The sequence below is a fragment of the Panthera onca genome, chromosome C1 (genome assembly GCF_046562875.1).
Source record: "Panthera onca isolate mPanOnc1 chromosome C1, mPanOnc1 haplotype 2, whole genome shotgun sequence".
In the NCBI taxonomy this organism is placed as follows: Eukaryota; Metazoa; Chordata; class Mammalia; order Carnivora; family Felidae; genus Panthera; species Panthera onca.
This window is the reverse complement of record NC_138346.1, coordinates 219,194,279-219,209,471: the sequence shown is the minus strand read 5'-3', so window position 1 is coordinate 219,209,471 and position 15,193 is coordinate 219,194,279. Positions and strand designations below refer to the sequence as shown.

The window sequence follows — 15,193 nt, the reverse complement described above, 5'->3', positions numbered from 1 at the left end:
AGTCTCGGGGAGGACGGCGCCTGCGCACAGGCGGGGCTGCCGCTCCACTTCCCCAGGCCTTCTGGGTAATGAAGTCCCCGAAGGACGGCGTCTGCGCGCAAGGCGGGGCTGCACCTCTGCTTCCCCGGGCCTTCTGGGTAATGGAGTTTCCGGGGGGACAGCGCGCGGCCCGGGTCTCGGTCGCAGAGCCCACCGAGCTCCGCATCCCCGCCGCTCAGCTGATCTCTGGGTCCTGGGCGAACAACAGCCTGAGTGGCCGGCCAAGCAGGTGCCGCCGGCGGGGCCGGAGGTCCTGAGGATGTTTACGGTGTTCCGGAAGCCCAAGACGTTCAAGCTGCGGGCTCTGCACGGGACGAAGAAGTTTGGGGTGGCGGGGAGGAGCTACCAGGAGGTGCTGCGGAAGGGGTGCTTCCACTTCCAGGTGCCCGGGGCCGGGGTTCGGGTGCCTTCACTTGCAGGTGCCCGGGGCCGGGGTTCGGGTGCCTTCACTTGCGGGTGCCCGGGGCCGGGGTTCGGGTGCCTTCACTTGCGGGTGTCCGGGGCCGGGGTTCGGGTGCCTTCACTTGCAGGTGCCCCGGGCCGGGGTCCATGGGACCTGGCGCCTCCTCAAACTTCTTCCTGTAGTCACTCAGCCCTTCAGCGGGAGTTTCTGGAGGGTTCTGGCGCAACACCTCCCTCTTCTGACCGTGAAGATTAGGGCAGCTCTGGCCTGAGATTCTGGGACTCCCTGTTCCAGTGCCTATCTGCTAACTTGCTGTGTGCTCCAGGGCAGTGTCAGTGGGCCTCTCTGGGCCTCAGTTTCCCCTTCCGTGAAATGAAGGAGTTGTGTTCACAGGCCAGCACTGTTGTCGCAGGGATTGCAGCCCTCATTCTCACTGGAGTCTCACTGTATTTGTTGTCTTGACCTGGACCTGGATCAGCGCGGGTTGTGGGTGTGTGTGCGTGTGGGGGCGGGAGCGTCAGGAGTTAGGGTTAGGGTGAGGGTTAGGGTGAGGGACAGTGTTAGGAAACCAGCGGACCGTGTGCCGTTCACACTTCGTCAGCCAGAGGCAATGAGTCATGTTCAGGAAGATGTTCGCTGAGCGGCGTGTCCTGATACCAGTCGGGTGATGTGTCCTCATTGGTGGGGGTGTGTTTATGGGCTTAGTGGAAGCAGTCAGGCATCATTTTCTGAAACGGGCTTGGATTTTAAGTGCCTTTAAGGAGCCCGTTTTGAAAGGATCTGTGTGGCGAATCCTTTGGAGTCGACACCGCTACGTATATATTTTTATGTGACTTGTCATATTTTTGAACGACGTGTAACCCCGGGCACGATTCTTTGAAACATATTTTTTTTCTGATTGTGAGGACCGCAGGTGGAAGGGCCTCAGGTTAATGCTCCCAGGCGGCCCGCCCGAGACCCGAGATGTTAGCTTCCTGCCCTACCCTCCCTCTCCGCAGCTCCCCATCACCGGTTCCCGCCTGTGCCTCTACGAAGACGGCACTGAGCTCACTGGAGACTACTTCTCGAGTGTCCCTGACAACTCGGAACTCGTGCTTCTCACCTCAGGCCAGACCTGGCAAGGCTGTAAGTGGTGGGGACGTGGGAGAGTGGCGGGGAAGCTGGCCCGGCTTTGGAGGTGCTGAGGGCCTGCTGTGGGGGCCAGCCAGGGAAACGGAGAATCTTCTCGCTCTGAGCTCCCCAGGGGGGAGCCCCGAGTCGGGAGCCTGGTTGTCCAGTTGGGTGTTTTAGGTGTCTTTTCTAGGTCATGTGAATTTTATGTTCGTTCTGGGTGTCCTAGTAATTCCAGAGGGCAGAAGGGAGGGATCTAGGGGTTGGGGCCTGCACAGGTTTGTGGGTAAGGCAGAGCCAGAGAGAGACGCCATCCTGTGTCATCGGGCCGTGTGAAGGGAGCGGTGGTGGCTCAGGTTGTGCTCTGTCTGCTCTGTTGGTGTTTGCTGATGTGCTGTCACGTTGGGGGCCCATCAGAGGCATCGCTTCCAGGCGTGATTCTTTAGGGGCATCCGGATTTAAGAACCAGCTCGATGACAAGTTGCACATTGGAGCTGTAGGCCAGGGGCAGAGCGAGTGTGCGTTCCTGGCTCTTGCGCAAAGTGGCTTACGTTTCAGGAGATGCTTCTGGTGCTCCAGGAAGTGGGAGCCCCGAAGACAGAGATATCTGCCTCTTCGGCCGAAGGGACAGAAAGGGGCCCTAGAGTGGTGTACGTGTGGCTTTGCCCTGCGGTTGGGACTCCGCTGTTAGCAGTCACATCTAGTGTCTGCCCCAAGGTGGCAAGCGCTCTATCTCTTTGGGGCCTTGTCCTTCTAGAGGGGCAGCCAGAAAGCAGAGTCACTGTGATGCCTCCTGGGACGGCCCCTTGCAGGAGGTGGGGACTGGGCAGGACAGGGCTGAGAGCCTGCCTGGCTTTTCCTTTTCTTTCCCATTTCGTGGTAGCGAAATGAACAGACTAAGAAACACGGACTTGTTCAAGTGTGTGAATCACGAGGGATTGGGATCGCATCTCAATATTTTTTTTTAAGTTTATTTATTTATTTTGAGAGAGAGAGAGAAAGAGCACAAGTAGGGGATGCAGAGAGCAGGGAAGTGTGAGAATCCCAAGCAAGTTCCACACTGCCAGTGCAGAGCCCGACGTGAGGCTCGAACCCATGAACTGTGAGATCATGACCTGAGCCGTAATCAAGAGTTGGCCATTTAACCAACTGAGCCCCCCAGGGCGCCCCACATTGTTGTTGTTGTTTTTAAAGAAACGGGCTGTTTTCCAGAGTGGGAACACCTGTCCCACGGCCTCCGCAGCCTCCCCCACTTCTGGCTTCGCCACTCTTCTATTTTAGCCATTCTGCTGGGCGTGCAAGGTGTCTCCGTGTGGACAGCTTTGTGTTCCTGCTGGTAGTGCGGTTGACCATCTTTCCCTGGGCTAGCGGGCTGTCCACCCGTCCTCGCCCAGAAGGCGTGTCTTTGTCCGTTTGTATCTTGTCCATTTTCTAATTGGAGTTTTAACTGTTGAGTTTCGGGTTTTTCTCAGAATATGTACTGGATGTGAGTCTTGGTAGACGCGTGGCTTCTAGGGACTTCCTCCTGCTCCGTAGCTTGTCTTTACGTCCCCAGAACAGGCTCTTTCACAGAACAAGTTTTCCATTTCGATGAAGCCCACATTGCCCGTGCTTTCCTTTTGTGCTCATGCTCTGCACGTGAAGACTGGAAACTTCTCGCCAAGCTCTGGGCCCGGAAGCGTTTCCCTCCTGCCTTTCTCGTCAGTGGATATGATCATGTGACTCTTTTTCTTTAGCCCATGAAGGGTGGGTTTATACTGGTTGATTTTCGAGCACTGAACAGCCTCTCGTCCCCGGAATGACCCGCTGGGCCGTGGGAGCATTGTTCTTTCTGTGGGTTGCCGTTTCTGTTGGCCAAGGTGTCACGAAGGGTCACGGTAGACCGTGGTTCCACTGGGTTCTAAGCGCTGGCTGGGCTGCAGTCAGGTTGGTGTGGGAGGCTCCAGGAGGGAGGTCCAGAAGGAGGCCCAGAGACGTGGGAGGTTTCGTTTGGGGAAGAGAAGGGCAGCGACCCACCGGCTGTCGTGCCTCCACATCCGGCCCCTCCCCACGCTGAGGGGTGGGCAGCCAGGCCCAGGGGAAGGGCTAGCTGGCATCCGGGCAAGCCCGGGGCCCCGGACGCCCCTGAGGTCCGGCAGGTCCAGAAGCGTGGTGATGCTGGGCGTGCGGAGACCCCTTCCTCACCGCAGCGCTCAAAGGACCGCCGGCTTTTCTGTCTGTGACTCTTCTGGTGGCAGATGTGAGTGACATCCATCACTTCCTCCACGTGTTCCACAAGCCGCAGGCGGGGCTCATCCAGGCTGCCCGGCAGCTGCTCTCCGGGGAGCAGGCCCCGCTGCGGCAGAAGCTGCTGGCCGACCTCCTGCACACCGTCAGCGAGAACACTGAGGCCGAGACCAGGGCCGAGGATCCGCCGTGGTTTGAAGGTACTCTGGGGCCCGGAGCAGGGGTGGGACTTGCTGGGAGCTGGCCACGCAGGGGACACCAGGTCCCACCGCAGTCCCTGGGCGGGGGGCCTGCCTGGCTTCTGTGTGCTAGAGGCCCCGGGACTGGCCTCCTTACTCCTCTGTCAGCTGTGGGAAAGCGTACGTGACGTAACGTGTTCCGTCTGAATCATTCTAAGCGTATGGTCTAGGGTCGAGCACGTTCTCTGTGGCGTGCAGCCACCACCAGCATCCGTCTCCAGAACCTTCTCACGTTCCTCTACGGCAGCCGTCCTTATGTCCCCTCCCAGCCCCCACCCTCCACCCGGTCTGGATCTGACTCCCCTCGGGGCCTCCCCCGGGGGATCACACAGGACTCGGCCTCCTGAGCCTGGCCTGCTCCACGAGACACAGTGCCCTCGGGTGCACGCGTGCTGCAGGCTCTCCCTCCTTCAGGCTGGATCTCGTTCTGTGGCGTGGCCGGACCGCGTTTTGCTTGTCTGTCACCCGGCCGTGGACACTTGGGCGTGTCCACCTCGGGGCGCGGCCTTCAGGCCTGCCGGAGCCGCCCTTGGACTGCAGGAGAGGGGGTTCGGGTGCCTGGAGCCGAAGCCCCTCTGTGGTGTCTAGATGCCCACGATGCAGGTGGGCCAGAGAACCCTCTCCAGGCAGAGGGCAGGAGCCCGCGGGCGGGACACGATCAGCACGTTTCTCAGACGAGGCGGGTGGCGCTCGCAGCCCTGCCGCCTGGGAGAGGATGGCCGTGGACTCCAGGGGGGGTCTCGTCTTCTCTTGCTCCTGGCAGGTCTGGAGTCTCGATTCAAGAATAAGTCTGGCTACCTGAGGTACAGCTGCGAGAGCCGGATCCGGAGCTACCTGAGAGAGGTGGGTGTGCGGTGGCGGGCACGGGGGCGAGGCGAGGCGAGGCGTGGAGACGGTGCCCGGAGCTACGCGCCTCTGCAGGCGGACGGCCCCGCCGGGGCCCAGCTCGCGGTGTCCCTGGGGTGCAGCTAGCGGCCGGTCCCCGCACTCCGCACGGTGCTGGCGTCTGCCCCGAGCTGGCGCCCTGTGGGGTTGTTGGGGCCCCACCTGGGGCCTTGGCCCCCTTTCTTTTTGCGCTGGAGTCTCAGTGTGGGTTTTGAATAGAACCGACCTGTGAATGTCATCACCCGTCAGGTGGTTGGATTTTGACGTGAACTTGTCTTCATCCAGCACTGGCTGTGACGGACGCCCACGTGGGTGCGTCCTGGCCTCTTTCCCCACGAGGACACTTCTGTCTCCAGGCTGTGGCCCTGGGTGGGGGGCCTGACCTCCGAGAACTGGGAAGGGCCGAGCTGCATCTGCTTTTGGGGTGCTCCGAGCCGTTGTGGGTGTGAGCTCTGACTCCACGGGCCCAGGAAGGAGATGACATCCTTCGCCCCCCTGGGAGATCCGAGAAGCGAACACAGATGGAGATTTAAAGCTTCGGTGCTCCCACTGGACGTGGCTGTCTGTCCCCAGAGAAATCTGTGCCCGATGTGGCCTCTGTCCTGCTGCCCCCTCAGCGAAGAAGCAGAGCCCACGGACAGATTGGCGGCACGGAGGGCAGAGCTGGAGCGGTATCCCGTCCCGCTCAGAGGAAAATTTGGTCCCGTGGCACTCGCCTTTTGCCGTGAGGGTGGGGGTCTGTGCAGCTGCCTTCCGACCTCATATGATGGGACAGAGGTGGGGTGCGTTCCCCAGGCGCTGACTTCTGTAAGGATGAAACATGTAAGAGTTCAGCTCTTCAGAGTGGACGGGAGTCCAGGCCAAGATCCCGTGACCCCTGCGCCGGGCCCTCCATGCAGGGGTGAGGCTGGGTGCTCCCTGCAGAGGCGTGTTGGGGGCGGGGGCTGCCCCTGTGCTCGTGTGCTTGGAAGGCAGTCCCGAGGCCGTCTTGCCCCCTGACTTTGCAGATGTTCTTCCTGCCCCGCCCCCTCCCCGTCTCCCTTCACGCCTGCCCGCGTTTCTTGGACCATAGATCGCAGGGTCTATGGTGCAGGACGATGCACGGCCCGTGCTCCACTGAGAAGGAAAGCTCAGGACCGCGGTGTGGAGGCCCCTGTGGTCCGGCCCGGCTCCCCCACCTTTTCTGTCCTCCCACCTCCGCTCCACCCTGGCCACCCTTGCCTGCCCCCTGCTGCTGCCGAGAGCGTGCTTCCTGCCCTGGCCGCCCCGGCCTGTCTCTCAGGCTGTGACCCCCTCGGCGCCACACAGACCCTGCCGGGCCCTCTGTGCCCTGTTAATGTGTCTGCTGTCCTGTTGCTCGCACTCGACCAGGAGCCCCGTGGGGAGGAGGGGGGTCTTTCTCTGCCTCCCCTGGGTGCTCAGCGTTTGGCTGCATTGTTGTGAGCCTCCCTCCAGCTTGAGTGGGCAGCGTGGGTGGCGGGCGGGTGACGTTCCTCGCCTGCCCGCCTCCTCTCGGGTTTCTTCCCACGTGGCAGTGGCGAGCGCCAGGGAGACGGGGCCAGGACTCCCGGAGCTTGAGTCTGTTACGTGGCCGACCCCGACCCCGGCTGCACGTCACGGGCCCAGAGAAGCTGGCCGGGCTTGGCCGGCCAGGGACCGTGTGAACTCAGCTCACTGGGACCCCAGGCGGCAGGGTCCCCGAGGGCCATGGCACCGAGTGGACTCGGAGTCCCCCGACCGCGCCAGCCTTCAGCGATGTCCCTTGGCGTCTTCAAGGTGAGCGCTTCTGCCTCCACGGTGGGCGCGGAGGCTCAGGAGGAGTACGTCCGGATTGTTGGCCTCATGTGCCGGAAGCTCAGGGCGGAGCAGTACCACAGCAGCTACTTCGACAGAGGAGCCGAGGCGGACAGCCGGCTCTGCACACCCGAAGGCTGGTTCTCCTGCCAGGTGAGCGGGGGGCCGGGGCCGGGGCGGCCCTCCGGGCATCAGCTCAGCTCGTGGTTCTCTGGCTTCAGTGGCCCTGGAACCCCCGGACGGTGCCGGGAAAGACCCCCCGCCTCCCGGCCCCCAGCTGCTCCTCACAGGTCTTCTGACCGCTTCCTGGGCGGAGCTGCTGCCACGGGCCGGGGCCCTCCTTCGAGAAACACCAGTGGCAGGGAGTACGCGGGGCACTGGGGACGGAGGGCGCCACTTGGCCCCCTCGGGAGAAGGGTGGTGGGCAGAGGAGAGGACGGTTTCGGAGCTTCTGAAACGTGGTGTGTCCCCGGGCAGCCATCTAGGTGACGGCTCAGATTTCAGGACTGGTGGCCAGATGTGACCCCTCGGGCGTTAGTGTGGCCTGACTCCACTCCCTGGCGGGGTGTGGTGGCAGCAGCTGGGAGCAGTGTCCTGGGCCTCCTCCCGGACACTCAGATAAATGACAGAGATACCGCTTCCCAACAAGTGCTACCACCTCTGGGGACCAGGGTCACAGTCTGGAGGCTTGGGGCCGGCGAGCTTTGCAAGGACGGCAGGGGCTGTTCCACTGCCCACGCTTCCTTCCCGGCCTCCTGGACCCCATGCATTTCCAGTAAAATGCCCTGTCCCCACTGGTGGCTTTTCTAGTGCCACTGAGGGTACGGAACAGGCCCTGGAGGCGGGTGTGGGACCCAGCAGGTGCTCGGTTGGGAATCCGGCATTCCTAACAAGTGTCTTACTGGGGGTAACGAGGGAAAGGGGGCACCGTTCCAAAGACAGGGTTCCTGATCGCCCCAAGCAGCACACCGTTTACCAGGACTAAGTCCCCTACCGGGGGCTCGTCAGTCAGCTCCTCCCGCTTGCCTGAGACCCGGGGTAAGGCCCTTCGAGGACCCGAGCTTGCTCTCTGTTGCCTAGGGTCCCTTTGACGTGGACAGCTGTGCATCCAAACACTCCATCAACCCCTACGGTAACAGGGAGAGCCGGATCCTCTTTAGTACGTGGAACCTGGACCACATGTGAGTACGGGTTCCGCAGAGGTCAGGAGTGCTTGTTGTTGAGAACTGAGCTCACAGACCCACGGGGCACCTGCGGGGGCCTGTCCCTGCCGTGGCGTCCGTGGCCTGCCTGCCGGCTGCCTCGTGTTTCACGTGCCGAGCTTGTGGGTTGTGGACCCAAAGGTGTCCTGGGTGTGCGTGCGGATGGGTGCAGGTGCCCACTCCTAACCTGCCTGATTAGGTGCCCTCCACGGTGGGGGCCTCCGACAGGAGCTGGTCCAGGTCCTTGTCCATGTGCGTGCGACCTGGTACGTGGCCCCTCGGTCACGTCCGGCTCCACCTGTGGGGCCCAGTGGGTGGCTCTCACCGCATCGCACTCTGGGGGTGTCCTGCCCCAACCAAGCAGGAGGTGCTCAGAGCGGGGGCTCTGGGTGGTTACTGTGCACGGGGCATTTCCTGCTTTCACCGGGGTGCGTGGAGGCCGGCAGCAGTGTTCTTCCACGTGGACGAGCTCTTTCTAAAAAAGGCGCACAAGTAAGATTGTGTTATCTTCACGGACTGTTTTCTGGAACGTAATGATGTCCTTGTCTCTGCTTTGTGAAGACAGAGGTCTTCCAGTGCCCTTCAAGTGGCTCTATCACTTTGGGGACAGGTGGCTTTGCACATATGTAGGACATCACAGGGACAGCTGAGGCTCACTTTCCACCCCTCCTGGATGCACCCCTGTCCTCGCCGGGGAACCGCTCTGCTGCCATTTGCGAGCGTCCCTGTGATGCCTGTTTACACAGACCTTTACCCTGTAGGTGTGATTTGAAATGGACGTAAGTGGTGGCGCACGTGGTGACTCTACACCGGGCTTTTCCGTCCCATGTCGTGCTCACGGGGATGCGTCTGTGGGTTTCGTGCACTCGTTTCACCAGGTGCAGAGTGCCTCGCTCTTTCAAGAGAGTATCGTTTGAATATCCGTTTCCATCCCGGTAGGCGCTTCTGGCCGCCCACCTTCCGCTATGACAGAGCCCCCTGGGCTGAGCGCGCACGCGGGACCGACCTGCGTGGCCATGTGGGGGTGGCCCGTGGACTGGCAGCGTCCTCAGCATGTGGGGACTGGTCAGGAATGCAGATTCTCGGGCTCCGCGCACCGTTACCCGGGTGCTGGGGATTGGGGTGCACGTTCAGGTGAGGAGGCTGTCCTGGTGCCCGAGCTGAGGAGCTGCGCTCCCCTCTCGGCAGGGTGCTGGGTCTCACCCCTTCGATGTGCACCGAGCACCCAGAGACGATTGCCGGGTTCTCCAGGTCATCTGTCGGCTACTTTCCGTGCCCCGCTGGGGCGTGGGGACATCGATCTGGGGGCGGTCCCAGCACTCAAGGGGCGGAGGAGGCCAGCCTGGAGCAGAGTGCGGACGAAGCAGCAGAGGCCGGAGCAGGGTTGTCTGACACCCTGGTTTCAGGTGCATTTTCTCTGTCTCAATACAGTACTTCTGTGTTCCGGCAAATCGGCCTGCTTCTCCGCACGCGTCTGACTTCCGGTTTTCTGTGCTATTTCAGGCTCGTTTCTCCCAGGAGGGTCCTGTGGGCACTAAATGTTCTTTGGTCTTGGAAAATGTCCCTCTGGCCTCTACTCCTGCGTGGTCATTTGGCGATACTGAATTCTGGGCGGTGGGTGTCCCACCTTCAGAACTCTGAAGACGTGCCAACACTCTCCCGGCGTCTGCTCGGGAGAATTCTGCCCACAGCCTGTTCTCTGCCTTTTCTACAGACATTTCAGATTTTCCCTTTCTCTTTGAACATGGCGTGTGTGTGGGTTTAGATCCTTAAATTCTGACCGGGGCTTGTCTTTATTCCGAAGACAAGTTTCTCTTTCGTTTTGGAAAACACCTAAGTATTTTTTAGTTACCCCTTCTCGGCTTCTCTCTGTCCGGCTTCTCTGGAGCTCCCGCTGGCCGCACGTTGGACCTTCTCGTCCTGTCTCCCTTGTGCCGTGGGGGTGGTGTCGGGGAGCCCTCCGAGGCCTCTCAGCGGTCTGTTTCAGAGTGCTCTAGCCCAGGTCCTCCGCGGGGGTCCTCGCCCCTTGCGGTGTGCTCCTTGTGGCATCTGTGCTTCTGGATTCAGAGTCCACCCTCAGTGGGGACTGTGTTTTCTGTGCACTGGCTTGTCGTGTCCCCACAGGGTGGTTTTGCATTTGTTTCTGCCGGATACTCACGGAAAGCCAGGGCCTCCCGTGGCTCTGAAACAGCGGAGTATTAATTTCTGGCTTGGGTCCCGTCCCCTGTGGCAGGTGCAGTCGGACTGTGGGTCTGTGTGAACGGTGAGCCGAGGGTCCTGGGTTTCCTGGTGACTGTGGAAATGGTCACGCTGTTGGTGCGCCCGAATCATGCCTCCTGGGGCCTCTACCTGGTGTGTCGTCCTCACCCCTCCCGCTGCTGACTGAGGCTCGGCCATGTGGCTCCAGCACACGGGACGCCAGTGGACGCCTGATACGTGCTTGCGCGCTGGGGCTCCTTCTCTTTGAGTGCTGGCGTCAGTGGGGAGGGCCCTGGCCTGGCCTCCTTGAGGGTGAAAGGCGCCATGGGGAGCAAGGCCGCCCCCAGCCAGCCCTCCAGCGTCGCGCAGCCACAGGAGCGGTCGGGGTCAGCGGGCGCCCCCCTGTTCTGGGGCTGGGCAGGCAGCAGTAGGTAGAGGGTAGGGTGGCTTCTCCTCCCTCCCGGAGCCCCGGGCGCCCCTGCCGCTTCCCTTCTGCTTTAATGGCTGGACTGGGGTCTCAGTCCCACCTCCCTGGCCCTCCCCTTGGGCCTCTGTCGGGACCAGAGCCCCAGTGGGCTGCAGGAGGGTGGCTCGCCCCTGCGGATCAAGTGTGGACTTGAGTTCCTGGCAGTGGGGAGCCCTCACCTGCTCAGCTTTGTACCTCTTTTCCCTTTTCTTCACTGTTTCTCCCGTGTTGTAGGGACAGGTGGGCCCAGCATGCTGCAGTGGCCCTCCCGGCCTTGTTTCTATTCCTCGTGTTTACAACTCAGTTCGCAAGCTTTACCTGTCCGTACGCGGGCTTTGAATGGTGTGTAAGCAGAACAGGTTTACACAAAGCAGTATCGCGATTGTCTCCAGTGGACACACACACGAGCACAAGGTCGCGGTCGGGAAGACAGACGTCAGGAGGCCCTTATGACTCTCCCCAGGGAGGACAGGGGCTCAGCTTTACTTCTGCGGGTCAGCTGGGGAGGTGCTCCTGTGTCACCACGGAGACGGGTGTCGGTGGGGACGGGTGGCATAGGGCTCCACCCCCTTTCCCCGTGTACTTCCCAGTACTTACAAACACGCGCCGCCAGCCCTCCTCCCTGAGACATTCGAGCTGCTGGCCCTGGGGCCGCATGCCGTGAGGACCGTCCCCCCAGTGCTGCCCCTGCTGACAGCCGCGGCCAGAGGAGGGGTCACTGCCCCACTGCTCCTCGGGCGTGTTTCCAAGTGCGGCTCCTTTTGAAACCTGAACCTCTGGCCACTTGTCCTCCTGTACGCCCCCAAACGTCAGCTCACATTTGGGCCACAATGACCGGGTGAAGCCCTCCATCGTGTCCCCGTGCTGCCATAGCAGGCTACTCGGTAGGGGCCGTGGGACGCCGGCAGCACCCGTGACCCTGTCTCGCCTTGCCCTGCAGAATAGAAAAGAGGCGCACTGTCATCCCCACGCTGGAGGCCGCCGTTGCGGAGCGGGCCGGCAGGGAGGTGTCCTGGGAGTACTTCTACAGCCTGCTTTTCACTGCACACAACCTGAAGCTGGTCCACATCGCCTGCCATAAGAAAACCAGCCACGGGCTCAGCTGTGACCCACGCAGGATCTACAGAGCCCAGATGAAGCCGAAGAGACGGCAGCCGGCCCGCAAGTGCCAGTGATGGGCCACGCGTGGCGCCTCCTCCCCCGGCGGGCACGTCCTCCCATTGGGCACTGTTACTACACTTTTGCCGCTGCAGTGGTTCCTGGAAAAACTTCACAGAGCCCTCCTACAAGTTCTGACCTCGCTACACTTCCGAATCTGTGTTCGCACCTCCGACGGCCCGAGTGCCAGCGGACAGGCTAGCCGTGCCCTGGGGCGCGCGGTTGGCTCAGGAGCCCTTCCGGCCCTGCTGGGCGGCCCCCGCAGAGACGCAGCGTCAGGCCCGACGTGGCCGCGCTGGTCCGAGGCACGGGCATTCTGTGTCAGCTCTCTGCTGGGTCTCTGCTTCCGGGCGGATGTGAGGCTGTATCTGCTGGACTTTTCCGGATGCTCCAAAGAGTGGCGACCCATTCAGGGTGAAATGTTTGTAAAGAACGCGCAGGGACACGCGCTGCTGTATGGTTTATGATGGCAGAAAGCGGGAAACCCTCCGAATGCCTGTCCACAGGTGAGTCCTGCTTGTGGTTATCGTGCTGAACCGCGGGAAACCGCTGGCTTTGTAGCTCAGAAGCTGTCAGAGGCCATTAATTTCTGGGTTCGTCTTCCACGTGGACATAAGGCACAGCCACGTGGCAGCTCTGTGTGTTTCATACGGAAAAGGGAAGCTGTCGAGTGCACAAAGCATCCGGTGGCTTGACCATGCAGAGGACAATCTGTTGGTTTTATAAAAGCCCGTGAGTGTATGTCACACGCACGTGTTAGCGTGTACAAGATGGTCAGGAAACACACCGTCAGGACAGCAGTAGTCCTGGGGGACAGGGTGGGGGGGGGGGTACTGGATTTTAAAGAGCCAATTTTCTAAATCATGTATTTTATAATACTTGAAGTTTTTGAAATGATCACTTATTTCATGATCCTTTAAACATTCATTTTTTAAAGTCACACAGATTTTAATATTTGAATTTTTACATTTATTGTATAATCATAAAAAGCAATAAAGATTTTTTAGAAAAAGACTTATCAAAAAAGTTTGCACTCACTGGGAATGATGAAAATGAGGATAAAAATAGGGGTTAGTGATTTTTTTTTCAAAGGTTTTAATTTATTTCTGAGAGAATGAGCAAGCAAGCGTGAGCAGGGGAGAGGCAGAGAGAGTGAAAGACAGACAGAGAATCCCAGGCAGGCTCTGTGCTGTCAGCACAGAGCCCGATTGAAGGCCTGCACTCACGAGCTGTGAGATGGTGACCTGAGCCAAAATCATTATTCCATTTTCGGAAATTGAGATCTCAGAGCGAGTCGATCCTGTGTGGAACCGTACGAGTGCCACCTCAGCACGTGGTGTTTACCTGGCTGGACCGGGAAGCCCAGACCGTGGGGGAGTCGGGGCCCGTGGGAAGCGTGCCCTGCTGTCCCGGTGGACCCTCCTTCTTCAGCCCAGCAGCAGTGTGACCTCTTTGCAAAACGGGGTCATGGGCTGTCCGTTTTCAACAAAAGAAGGGAGTTAAAACGTAGTGGCTGGGAGTGTTGAGTCTGGTGATCTGTGGGTGCAGGAATGCTGGGTGGTCCGGGCAGGAGGTCCCTCATACCGGCAGGCCCGTTACTTGCTGTGGGCCAGCTCTTTGGTCAGCAAGGCTGCAGAGAGAGGACCTCCAGACCCAGGGCCTGCAGGAGGGAGGGAGGCGGCCAGCAGTCAGCCTCTGATGGCAGCTGAGGGGCAGAGGGAGCTGGCTGGAGAGCGAGGGCAGGGAGGCCCAGGGAGGGAGTCGGCGTGCAGAGCCAGGGGGGAGGGATGAGGTGAAGGGTCCGCAGTGGAGGCCCTTGGACCAGTGTGAGCAAGGCACAAGGGCTCTGGTGAGGCGAGGCCTGGAAAGGGGGCATTTCAACCCCAACACTCTAGGAAGCCCTTGAAGCAATTTAGGAAGGGGCCCCGAGTGCCCATTGCCAGGACAGGCCGGTCTCCAGCCTGCCTGAGGCTCCAGGAACACCCCGCCCTGGGGGTGTCTGTCACCAGCCAGTGCCCTGGGCCGGGCTGGGGTCCAAGTCCGAGGTCCCTCGGGTGGGCATTCCAAGCTCGTGTGACCCCAACAAGACCCTGGGCGGCCCCAAGGTCTGGGTGAGCTTCCCGGGTCGGCAGCCCTCACAGGCACTGCCCCACATCTGGCTGGAGAGGGAAGCCAGGTCTCCGCCACCAGCTCGAGGCCTCTGCACTTTGCCCCAAGCGTCCTTCCCGCGATAAACGGGGACTGGGAGTATATCCTTTCCTGAGTCCTAGCAGTTGTGGGGATCGTCCAGCCTGAGGCCCGTGGGAGGTCCCTGTGCAGCGGGCGTTTAAGACAGCGTGGAATGCTTCTGCTGCTCAGCCAACCACTTGGGCAGCACTTTGTGAAGACCAGTAAGTAGAGATGGTTCCTAAAAATTCACAGTCACAGGGCCTGCTAGGTCACAAGTAATTCTAACGTGTATTTCGCTATGCCTTCTGAAACTTTATTTTGTCCCCAGGGCTTAGTCTGCATTCCTTTTGTACTGCTAAGGTCATCCCCAACGGGCCTCAGCCCAATGCTTGGTCCCGCAGCACGTGAGCACAGCACGGTTTCCCCCAGCTCCATGCTGTCTGTGCCGTCCCTGCAGGGGACGCCTGCTTGCTTCTTGCAGTACCCCTCACCTGGGAGTAACCGTCTCTGGCCCGCTCGCCACCCCAGTAGGCCACGCGGTGGGAGCAGGGGTGGGGCCCCCAGGCGCATGCTCGGTTTCGTTCTGCATTTTGGTGGGAACGTGATAGCAAGGCTCTTCTGCAGGTCAGGCCGATGCTTCTCCCAGAGGCCGGTACATAGGACAGAGACTCCTGGCATCTGACGCAGTTGTTCACCACTAACTCAGGTGCTGTGATCACTAGTTAATTCTGCAGTAACCCCAACTAGTTAGTTGTTTTCCCTGGCTGCTGTCAAAATGCCTTTATAAGCAACAATTTCAAGTTATTAAGTAGTTTGTTGATCAATAAACCACAAAATTATCCAGTCGGTGGTCACAGCTGCTAATGGTCACATTGGGCAGTGTCTCGGGTGGGTGTTGGAGGGGCTCGAAAAGCTTATAGGGCAACTCGGCGACCTACCTGCCCCGAATGATCTTTCACGTGAGATCCTTCCGTGCCTCACAGGACATTGTAATATGGTTAAATGTAGCTGCTGTCAGGACTGAGCTCCTGTTACTGGGGCGCCCCGCCCCCGCTTATCGGCAGGGGGTTCCTTCCAAGACCCCCAGTGGATGTCTGAAGCAGAGGTGGTCCCGAACCGGCTACGTGCCAAGTTCTCTCCTGTACGCGCACCTGTGATAAAGTTGAACCTTGCATCGGGCACAGGAAGGAACCAACAGTAAAGCAGAGCGGTCACGACAATGTGCCGTCCCGCACTCATGACAAATGCCTGTGTGCTGGGATGAAGGAGGTCGATGATGCGGGCAGGTGACACGGAGTTGGGC

At 60.3% G+C, this 15,193-nt stretch overlaps 1 protein-coding gene across 2 annotated transcripts; it reads left to right on the top strand.

Moving 5' to 3' along the window:
• The first annotated feature begins 73 nt into the window (after positions 1-73).
• On the top strand, positions 74-11,922 carry DFFB (DNA fragmentation factor subunit beta). 2 transcript variants are annotated; one of them, XM_060623603.3, is made up of 7 exons: positions 74-421; positions 1,441-1,567; positions 3,790-3,978; positions 4,781-4,860; positions 6,679-6,849; positions 7,777-7,877; positions 11,504-11,922. In XM_060623603.3, the coding sequence occupies exons 1-7, from the start codon at positions 299-301 to the stop codon at positions 11,736-11,738; spliced, it is 1,026 nt and encodes a 341-aa protein (XP_060479586.3). In that variant the 5' UTR covers positions 74-298; the 3' UTR covers positions 11,739-11,922. The 2 variants fall into 2 exon arrangements, with proteins under 2 accessions (XP_060479586.3, XP_078308645.2); XM_078452519.2 differs by lacking the exon at positions 74-421 and adding an exon at positions 975-1,257.
• Positions 11,923-15,193: the final 3,271 nt, after the last annotated feature.

Bases quoted from the DNA above. Each gene is read 5' to 3' on its own strand.
- DFFB (XM_060623603.3), top strand. From the start codon at position 299: ATGTTTACGGTGTTCCGGAAGCCCAAGACGTTCAAGCTGCGGGCTCTG. The intron at 3,979-4,780 runs GTACTCTGGGGC...TGCTCCTGGCAG, and splicing joins GGATCCGCCGTGGTTTGAAG to GTCTGGAGTCTCGATTCAAG. The intron at 6,850-7,776 runs GTGAGCGGGGGG...TCTGTTGCCTAG, and splicing joins AAGGCTGGTTCTCCTGCCAG to GGTCCCTTTGACGTGGACAG.